Genomic DNA, 11,074 nt, shown 5'->3' on the forward strand with positions numbered 1-11,074 from the left:
CCGACCTGGTATGAGCTTAAAGATTTTGTGGACTGTTGTGTGGCACTTGGATTACTCGATGTTCCCACTACGGGCGGCTACTACACATGGTATTCCAACAACGAGAGCAACCCCGTATGGTGCAAGCTCGATCGGGTCTTATACAACAATGAATGGCTTGAGGCCGGCTTGCATTGCAGTGCCCATTTCAATCCGCCGGGATGCCTTTCCGATCACTCTCCGGGTATTATTTCTATCTTTGATCATACTCCCACTAAGCCAAAACCGTTTCGCTTTTTCAATATGTGGGCAGATCATCCGGATTTCTTAGCTACTGTTGAAGCAAGATGGAACTTGAGCGTGGATGGGACGCCGCAATTCAGCCTTTGTAGGAGACTGAAAACACTTAAGAGCACGCTCAAGGCTTTCAATAAGCAGCATTACAGCCATATCTCTGCCAGAGCCACAGAGGCTGAGCTTGCCTTGCAAGAAGCCCAGAACCGACTTGAATCCAATCCGGGAGATGTGGCGCTAGGGGACTCTTTGGGAGATCTTAGGAAAAAGGCTGTCTTCCTTGCCGAGGCCGCACGGCACTTCTTCTATCAGAAAGCCAAAATCCACCATCTTAAGGAGGGGGACCGCAACACCAAGTTCTTTCACGACATGGTGAAGCGAAATGTCTCTAGGAATTCCATCGGGGCAATCACTAGGGCGGACGGGACCGTTATCACTGCGGCCGAGGATATTGCACAAGAGTTCGTTGATTACTACACATCACTCTTGGGCACCGAGGCTCACACCCTCCCTGTCGATGATGGTGTGTTTGAATGGGGTCCCCTACTTACCCCTGAGCACACTATGGAGCTTTGCCGGGCAGTCACGCCATTGGAAGTCAAGGATGCCATCTTCCATATTAGCGACAACAAGGCTCCCGGCCCTGATGGATATTCCTCGTGCTTTTTCAAGAAAGCATGGAACATCGTGGGTGATCAAGTTTGCAGGGCCGTCTTGGATTTCTTTAGGTGTGGGCGGATGCTACGGCAACTCAACCACACTATCATTGCCCTCGTGCCTAAGTCAGATCATTCCACCTACGTTGCGGATTACCGACCGATTTCGTGCTGCAATGTCATTTACAAAGCCATCATGAAGATTATCTCGGACCGGCTAGCTCCCGCATTGGAGCACTTGATTGACCGATGCCAAGCTGCGTTTGTTGGAGGCCGCAATATCACTGACAATATATTCTTGGCCCAAGAAATGGTGCGGCAGTACTCGAGGAAACGGATTTCACCTCGATGTACTATCAACATTGACCTACGCAAGGCGTTCGACTCGGTCTCGTGGACCTTTCTCTCCCGAGTTCTTCACGGGTATGGCTTTCCTCCACTATTTATATCATGGATTATGGAATGCGTTTGCAATTCTTTCTTTTCAGTGGCTATGAATGGCTCCCTTCATGGGTTCTTTCCGGGGAAGAAAGGCCTTCGACAAGGAGACCCGATGTCGCCGGCACTCTTTCTTCTCAGTATGGAATATTTCTCACGATTGGTCAAGAGGAAAACTTCTACATCGGACTTCAACTTTCACCCTAAATGTGAGAAGTTGAAAATCACGCACCTCCTCTTTGCCGACGATCTCATGCTCTTCTCCCGTGGCGACCTTCCATCTATCCATATCTTGATGGAATGTCTTCAGGAGTTTAGGGACGTTTCCGGCCTCACCGTCAATACCTCTAAGTCAAGCATTTTCACAGCAGGCATTCATAATGAGGAGCTTGACGGGATTCTCGCTCAGACGGAATTTGCGAGGGGTGAGATGCCGGTTAGATACCTTGGCATTCCACTTGCGGCGCAGCGGCTTTCGGTCACCAACTACTCACCGCTTGTGGATCAAATAGCCAACCGCATTTCGAAGTGGACGAGCAAATCATTATCTTATGCAGGCCGACTGGAACTTATCCGTTCAGTTATTCAGGGGGTGGAGTGTTTTTGGCTCCAAGTCTTCCCACTTCCAGCGGCGGTTATCGAGAAAATTCACCGGCTTTGCAGGAATTTTCTATGGAACTCCGGCAGGGCACCGGTCGCTTGGGAGGAAATCTGCCATCCCAAGGAAGAAGGCGGACTTGGTATTCGACATATCCAGTCTTGGAACGTGGCACTCCTTGCCCGTGTATTATGGAACATCCACCGCAAGGCAGACACGTTGTGGGTGCAGTGGGTCAACGGTGTCTACCTCAGAGGTGCGTCAATTTGGGAATGGCAACCGAAGAAGGGGGATTCTCCACTCCTTCAACGGCTTGCCGAAATCCGCAATAGGGTGGTCACCGACTTTGGGTCTCCGGAAGCAGCAATCGAACATCTGACGAGATGGTCCACCCCTAAGGGTCTCCAAACGTCAAAAGCTTATGAGTATTTTCGGCCGAAGCTTGCGAGGCAGCCTTGGAAAGCGGCTATATGGAAGGCTTTTATCCCGCCAAAATACTCATTTATTTTGTGGCTTGGCATGCGCGGTAGACTAGCCACAAGGGACAGACTTGGGTTCCTCCAAGAGGAGGATTTGTGCTCATTATGCATCAACACCAAGGAATCGGCCAGGCACCTTTTCTTTGAATGTCCGTTCAGTAGCTTCGTTTGGTCACGGATCCGACACTGGATTGGCATCAGCAGGACTATGTCAACCCTTCAAAGCGCGACCAAGTGGCTCAAGAAGGAGAAAATTGGTTCGTCCGTGCAGAACAAAGCGCGACACCTCGCTTTGGCATGCACGGTCTACACACTTTGGAGGCATCGCAATGAAGTCATCTTTGAGGGCTCAACGCCCTGTCCCGAGGGGCTCATTAGATTTGTCAAGGTTACATTGTATAGGGTCCTTTGGACTCTTTTCCCACATGGTTTGCTTGTATCCTAATCTTTAGCGTGGGATTTTTGTATCTCTCCGGGTATGCCCGGAGTACATTGTAAATATTTCTTGGATGAATGAAACTTACATTTCACCCAAAAAAAAATATTTATTGAATCTATTGATAATGATTTTGTCGTTCTAAGAATTCGAATCTCAAGCTTTTGTGCAACCTCAACGGACATATACGACTAATTTAAAAGGAATCTTTATTAAGATACAACTAAATTTGATTATCTAGAGTATTACGTAGTACTAATTATCAAATATTGATTAAGAATGTCACTAAATTTGATATGCTTTCTTAATAATATATTTAATATGTCCAATAACCGACTTTTGATTTTTATTGGATTAAGTGATTTCTTGTTGGATTACTATATATATTTTTATATTTTAATCTACTTAAAGTTGTGGAGAGTGTCGGTAGTTTATGATGCATAATATTGGTCTTTCTTGATTGCTACATACAAAACTTGTTTCATTTTTATTATAAGTATTAAAACTGCCAAATCGACCGAAACCGCCTAAAACCACATAAAATTGCACATTTGATTTTGATTTTAAAAGTGACAATTTAAAAAATTATTTTATAAAATCGCCCCATGACAATTCAATTTAAAAATAGCTTAAAAAAATTGAAACCACACAATGAACACCCTAATATTGATGATGAAGCTTATTTATTATAATGAGTTTGAAAATGGTAACGTAAATAATTTATTATAATGCACACTACTTATGTCTGATATATATATATATAGAAAATTTAATTTGGGGTCATATATATTGAATATTTTTAGAAAAATTGAATCTAGAAACTTTGAATCGTACGTATATTAATTATTATGTGTTGGAAGATAAAAAAATATGGTGAAAAACTTTCACTATGTTTGTTTTCATTTTCAACTTATTTTCGAGACAAGTCAAAACATACCCAATGTTTGTCATTATTCAAAAACACCTAAATAAGGTGTTTTTAACTGTTTTAGCATAAAAATATACATATATATACACACATATATACATAAATATATATAAAAAATACATGATTTGACAATGAATAGTAATTTTTGTCTCCCAAAATACAACATTAAACATATAATACTTATTTTAAATTATCTCCAAAGACATGATGTGACAATGAATAGTAATTTTTGTCTCCCAAAACACAACATTAAATATATAATACTTATTTTAAATTATCTTCAAAAATAAATCCAAACATACATATTATCTCTAACACACACTTGTTTATCTTTATTTTTCTCTCTCTATTTTCACAAAACACTGAGAAAACGAATCCAAACATTATGTTTATAAGTTGTAAAATTATCATAAAAATTGACTATGATATAATGTATTTGTATTAATTTTTAATTTTATGTTTCATTTGGTAATATAGATACGTAATTAACACTTCTTTTTTTCTTTTTCCTTCTTAATTCTTTCCATAGTTACAATTATATAATTTCCTTTTATATTAATTCTTGCCAAATATTTCATAAAAATACGATATGCCAAACCTCTGCCCAACCACAACCATTGTTTACTAAAAAATTAAGGGAGAAAGACACACAAATCATCTAAAAGTTAGTAAATTATTGATTGATGGAAAATTAGTTCATATTCCACTAATATATAATATTATTTTTTTAAATATTTAATACTAATAATTATTTATATACAATATATCAGTCATTAATTATTAAAATACATAATGAAATTGGAATCCATCTACGACTGACTAACGTTGATTCAAATTTAAAAGGGAATTGATGAAAATCTCCTCAGTCATTTCTTTTTCATATATTTTTTTTAAAATTAACTTAAACATCAAGTGACTTTATTGAATTCATATCATTTTCTTATATATATAGACCAAATACTAACGTACCTCACTTGAAACAAAGGGTCTTAATATGGGATCTGTCCAACTTTGGACAATTTCAACAATCAAATTTACCTTTTCAAACTTGACTAACAAATTTAACTACCCTCCTCCCACATGCCTTGATTTATAGTTGTTCCAAATGACATATTCAAAAGTTCCTAATTAACCAATCCCAAAACCTAGTATAAATCACAATACCAGGAAATAAAAAAAAAAAAAAAGAAAAAACATAAATTAGTCTTGCTAAAACGACTTCAAATGTTCGCCAGAACGACATGCACGAGCAACGGGGCTGTCCCGATAAAACCATCCAATTTTTGGCTCTCCGAACCTGCATTGAAAAATATCAGAGGTTCTGAACGACCATGTCATCTAAAAACTTCATGCGAATGTAGAGTTAGGATATACATTTAATATTTCTGATATACGTCATTCAGAGATGAAACATTGCATCGCGTGCACTTGGTCAGTCGTAGACTTCAATCCCACTTGCCGCACTTCTTAAGCATTATCATGTCTAGATTTTATATGTTTTTGGAGGAGTTGAGTTTAATATACGTATAAGTCAATAAGATCACAACTCATCAACCAAGCGAGTACGTAGGATGACAGCATAAGCAAGAGCGTTTTTATTTGCATTTCAATATAATTATACTCGAAACTTCCCCAAATAGAACTGCACTTAATAATATAGAATCTATAATACTCGCAGATTAGACTGAGATTCTTGATTAGAAAACATCAACTAGCTGTTAATTCTGAAACAGGTCAACAGATGCTGATTTAAGTACAAGTTTATCGACTACTTTCTGGCCCTGCCTCGATATTTTAGAACTAGATTGATTGACCTGAGTCTGTATTTTATTAATGTAAACGACGACTAGGTTGATGTGATTGGATTGGATTCATAAGTTATCACCTATTAATATTGCGCAAGTTCAATAAATTATTATACAAATCAACCTTCAATGAGCCTATTACATATTCATGCACAACATGTGATGAAAACTAATCCTACCAGCTACTTTCCCAGAAGTCAATGGAAATATTTAATGGCGGGCAATTACGCAATAACATGGCACACATTAGTCGACAAAAACAAATTTAAAATCAATGCTTGTCATGTCCTAAAAGGCATCAGAGAACTAAATGTTTCCTTGTCTCATAGGACTCCACAAGAATTTAGGCAGAGCACATTCAAGAAAATAAAAGAACATGAATTTTGTTTTGTTCCAGTGTGATTGAATTAATTTAGTCGTCTTGTTATTTAGGTGGACAAGTAGACCTAAATGATAGGTTCTAACAAACTTTTAAAGAAGTCTAACCTGCTCGTGATATTATACTCCAAACTGAGCATAATTAAGGAGTCATGACAACCCAATGAAGGTCAGGAGAGGTATAGCTACCGACTCGTATCTAGCTTAGAGTTGCAACCAACAACTACATTATTTATCTATATGATGTAGCTATATTAAGCGGTAGCAATTAAAGGAAAGAAATCAAGGTTGATATGAAAAGTGAGATTAAAAGAAGAGATCAAGATCTGTGGTCAGATTATAGGAGTTCGTAACTATTCGTTTAAGAAAGGCAGCAGGTCAATGTACCATTGGGATGGATGGTCATAATTGATCATCCCACAAGGACTGTGTGCAATAAAGTAATTCAACAGAAGCTATCGAATTGAGAGAAAGCCCATACATACCCTCTCACTCTAAATGAAAGGGGGACTTCTGGAAGTTGACTTGAAATTTTAATACAAACTCTAATTTGTACCTGGTCAAACCCAAGGATCGGTGAAAATCTGGTTGTGCTAGAGTATAACCGGAAAATCACTTAATATAGTTTAGTCTTTGAACTATTTCACGGTAGCGACGACACAAAGTTCTTTGCTAACTGGAAAGCCTTATGACGCATTTACAAGTCAAGATATGGTATAAATGCATGATCATCTGCTTAAGCAAAACCCAACCTCCAAATAGGAGAGAAGTAATTGGAAAGACTGTTCGTTACTTACCTAGCAAACCTCATAGTGAAGCTTTGTACTATCTGCTCCACTCGAACTCTGCACCAGATCTCGGATTAGTGTTGTTTGCACGGTTGGCATCTTCAGGTTTTATGGAGCTTGCAAAAGTATGCCAGCCTAATAGGTATGGTACAACGAACTGCAGATAAACATGAGAAAATAAATTGTAACAGTAGAAATTATAACGACCATGGGTATTAGTACTGCAGAAAGAGAATGCACTGAACTATTTGCCAATACTCTACAGGTGAATTTCCTCCATGTACCCGAAATCAAACATGGGAAGAAAATTAACAATGATTGCACATAATCAGTGTAAGTTTAAAAATAACTGATCAAACATCACGATAAAAATTTCCATATGATCTGCATGCATAGCAGTAGCTGCAGCATTTAACTAACTTGTATAGCTTTCAGATGCAGTTTTGACGAGTTATTTTCTCCTAAGTCAATAATGATAAGAGTACAAAATTTCTCTAAGGTTGCATTTGGATTGAAAGATTTGAATTATGGATTTCAAATCCTTAGATTTTGTTTGGCTAATTTTAAAATAACAAATCTGTTGAATTTGTTTGGATAGTTTTAAATTTGAAGGATTTCAACAATTTTGAACTATGTCTTGTTGAATATTGATGGATTTCAAATTCTTTTTAAATGGAGTCATTTGAAATACTTTCTTCCAATCCTCCCCTCAAATCTAAATCTGTTGAGCCAAATGCACCCTAAGTGATAATCTATTCCTGTGTCTAAATAAAACATCCAAAGATGGTAACTCTCCGATCATCATGAACAAAAAGATCTTGAAGGTTTCTGTTTGTCCCTTCTCTCTTCCATGTCCTTGCTCTTCACTAAAGGAAATAAAGAGTCAAGGTTACATGGTAATCTGTGCCCATCTAAAACATCCTAAGATGGCAGCTGTTCCATCATCATCTTAAGGCAAAGATCTTGAAGGTTTCTATTTGTACTTCTCTCTTCATCTTACGTTGTTCTTACTCTTACTAAATAACATGAAATAAAGATTCAAGTAACTTAAAATTAAATATGGTATCATTAATCTATAAGATCCCAAACTCCTATTAACAAAATTAAGAAATATGCCATTTTCGTTTCTGTTCCTTTTACACTAATAGCAACGAGACAAATATCACAAAAGACATTTGACATTTAAGTGAACTGATTGAGCAACAGCTTACATTAAATGATGAAACAAGAACAGCAAACTCTGCCTTTGTGATGGGGATATAGATGCTCTCGTCCACATTCGTGAGCTTGTTTTGAACACCTATTAGTAATCCAGTAATCAAAGTATCAACAAGATGATGCACATAGCGTAATCAAAAAGCTATTATCAAGAGTCCAAGAGAGTAAGGGTTTACTGAGATTGAAGAAGTGGCCAGAACCATCAGGCAAAGGCTCCACCTTCAACACTTTCCTCACTCTACCTTCATCACTGCACCAGTCAAATAAATGAGAACCTAACAAGGAGGAAACTGTCTTAAATAGCTAGGATAGCTATGAGAATAATGGAATTAGAACAACAGAACAGAAGCTTAGCCCCTTCATATGCTTGACCATTGAACAAATGAAATGGAAAATGTAATCATTAATATTACAAATGGAACTAACCAGAGAGTGAAATGGTTAACTCAAAGAGTCCACAACTAAGACAATGAAAGAATGAAAATACTGAGAGATCACATAGTTAGCTAACCCACTTTTCACAGAAGGAGTATAATACATGGGTTTCAATAGAGGTTCACACAACGCCAGATATCAAAGATGCTAGACAAAAGCTATTTTCATTCTGTTGATTGAATTAATTATGCATAAATAACTTGCAGCTTTTCCCCTTGAATCATCATCCAACACAAGAAAACTGACTATTACACGGGAACAAAAGAGCTCTGATTTGCCACTGACAAGGATCTACTGGGACGTCGAGAATGAGTTGTCATACCTTTTCCCTTTAAAAGGATCGTGAAAAAATTCACAAGAATCTCTTGCCCCAAGGCTGATTATGTTCCCAATTTCAGTAACAGATAGTGAGAATACCTGGAGATAGCATCAAATACAAAGTTAAGAAAAGAATTTGCATGACAAGTTACACGAAAAGCTTACTGCCACTTCCCGCAATCAGAATTGGTCAACATTGGAATTACATGCCACACTCACTCCTCTAAAAAATAATCACTATGGATAAGTCATATCTGGAATAGCCCTTTCGTCATGAACTCTTAAAATGGGTAAAAGGATGAGAATATCTCAAACAATACATTACTTTATACCCGACTATTTTTTGCAATGGAATGTCACTTATTGAAATCTCAAGCATTTTTACAATGAGAATGTTGCTCATTAAACATAGTTCATCTTCAGCACATTTGAACTCGTATGCGCAAAGCATTCTTATGCCTTGCAAGTTTAAGACAAAGCACAAGAACATTTACCTGTTTCCTGCCCCAATCATATTGACGAACACCAGAAGCAGGAGCAAACTGGAGTAAAACAAAGCCCTCCTTTGATAGCTTAAATGCCCCAGACTGCCCATAAACCAAATATACAAACAGAATCATGGATTAGTACTCCAAGGATGACTGATGCTGCACCGGAAGAGAATGGAGAAGCATTAGCATTTCTCAGGGAACATACATCTAAAGGAGAGAACTCCGGAGGCCGTGGCTCCACAGTAAGAGCGGCTTTCCCCTTATATACAGAGTAGCCCACATAAACTCTTGGTGGCAATTGCCCTGTTGTATAAAGTAATTAAGGATTATTACCATTCAATGTTTTGTTAGGACTATTAGTTTGAGGAAATGTATAAAAGCAGATTCATAGGACATTGGAAATGTATGATTCAATTAGTCTTTTCTTGAGTGTTCTGAAAGATAAGCAGAAAGAGACAGTAAATATATATTGCATTAAAATGTTTTACACAAATTCTAATCTTTAACGGGTTTGAAGATGCAGTTATGCTAGTGAACTAATTATGAGGTGGAAAAAAACCCTCTTGGTGATGAGGACTTCAAACCTACCCTCTTTTGCCTTCTCACAGGATCAGGGTAGAAACAAAACCAAGACAAGAGTCTGATAAAGTATCGGTAAAACTACCAATATAAAACCCCAACTAACAGAACTCCAACCGAAAGCAATGTAAGTATAGGCACGTAAACAGTAACTCCGTTAAAATAACCAGGAAATGGAAGCTAAAAGTTCTCAAAGAAAGCAAAACAATACACATACAGATCATATTAATGCAAAATGGAATGGTAAAGCACAACATTTTTGGTTCTAGAACACATAATGTAAAATATGTCCAACAAATCAAATGAAACAAGCAAGGAAAACATCGAATTAAGAGAAAAGGAACATAAACTAAAACAAATCACTGGGCTGTTAACTACACGCAAAATGTGGAGAAAAAAACCAAAGAAAGCCAGAAACAAGGAAAACGAACTCTCCTGGCAAAACCCATATGGAAAAACAGAGTGAGCCAAAATACGAAATATGCAAATGGAAAACTAGATTAAACTAACCTGGCTGTGAGGGGAAAGGAGACTCATAAGAAGAAAACCTCTGTTGCTGATGATTTTGCTCTTGAGGTGTCAAGTATTGAGCTTTTACATTAAAGCAGATATTTTTTGACCGATCTCGACGAGGGGTGGTAAGAAAAACCGCATTTTTTCTTCTGGGGAAAAGAGTAGAGGTGGTTATGCCGGAATTATATGAGGATAGTTTGTGGGGGTGTCGGATTGAAAGCCCCTCTCCTGCTGGGGTTGCAGATAAACTAAGGTTTAGCATTGTTGTTATTTTCTTGGGAAGTTGGAGTATTATGTGAGGGTTTATCAGAGGGTTCTCAATGGGAGTGCAGAATTTGAGTAGAACTCAGTTAAAGTAGTTAAAGAACATTGAAATGGCTTCTTACAGCACCTTCGGATAATCCTATATTATTTGTCAATTTATTAGCAAAATTTGGGTTTTAAATCCATTTAGAATATGTATGAGATAATTACACTTTTGGTCCCCAAACATTATCACTTATGCATGGTTTGTCCTCCAACATAGACCCATTACAATTTTAGTCCTCAAACATCAAATTTTTTTACAGTTTTCGTACCTGTATTTATCATTCTGTCAAACTTGACAGAGCATCCTCACGTGTGACAGAGAATGGGAAAAATGCAAGCAACTCTCGTTATGATATCACAAATGAGCAAATTATCCCATTGAAAAAACAAATAGCGTTTATCTTCCTATCTTTTTTAAAATACAACAATTTA

The 11,074-nt window shown here is 37.5% G+C and overlaps 1 protein-coding gene across 1 annotated transcript; it reads right to left on the reverse strand.

The window, feature by feature from the left end:
• Positions 1 to 4,782: 4,782 nt before the first annotated feature.
• LOC105168629 (single-stranded DNA-binding protein WHY1, chloroplastic) lies at positions 4,783 to 10,733 on the reverse strand. The gene is made up of 8 exons (XM_011088763.3): positions 10,331 to 10,733; positions 9,447 to 9,544; positions 9,245 to 9,337; positions 8,755 to 8,849; positions 8,174 to 8,247; positions 7,991 to 8,079; positions 6,789 to 6,936; positions 4,783 to 5,105 (listed from the first exon to the last, which is right to left on the reverse strand). The coding sequence occupies exons 1-7, from the start codon at positions 10,593 to 10,595 to the stop codon at positions 6,817 to 6,819; spliced, it is 834 nt and encodes a 277-aa protein (XP_011087065.2). The 5' UTR covers positions 10,596 to 10,733; the 3' UTR covers positions 4,783 to 5,105; positions 6,789 to 6,816.
• Between the last annotated feature and the right edge of the window lie 341 nt (positions 10,734 to 11,074).

The sequence above is a fragment of the Sesamum indicum genome, linkage group LG8 (assembly GCF_026168435.1).
Source record: "Sesamum indicum cultivar Baizhima isolate 11 linkage group LG8, ASM2616843v1, whole genome shotgun sequence".
Taxonomy (NCBI): domain Eukaryota; kingdom Viridiplantae; phylum Streptophyta; class Magnoliopsida; order Lamiales; family Pedaliaceae; genus Sesamum; species Sesamum indicum.

Bases quoted from the DNA above. Each gene is read 5' to 3' on its own strand.
- LOC105168629 (XM_011088763.3), bottom strand. From the start codon at position 10,595: ATGCTAAACCTTAGTTTATCTGCAACCCCAGCAGGAGAGGGGCTTTCA. The intron at 9,545-10,330 runs GTTAGTTTAATC...TTTATACAACAG, and splicing joins TCCTTTCCCCTCACAGCCAG to GGCAATTGCCACCAAGAGTT. The intron at 8,080-8,173 runs GTAAACCCTTAC...GATTACTAATAG, and splicing joins TGGCCACTTCTTCAATCTCA to GTGTTCAAAACAAGCTCACG.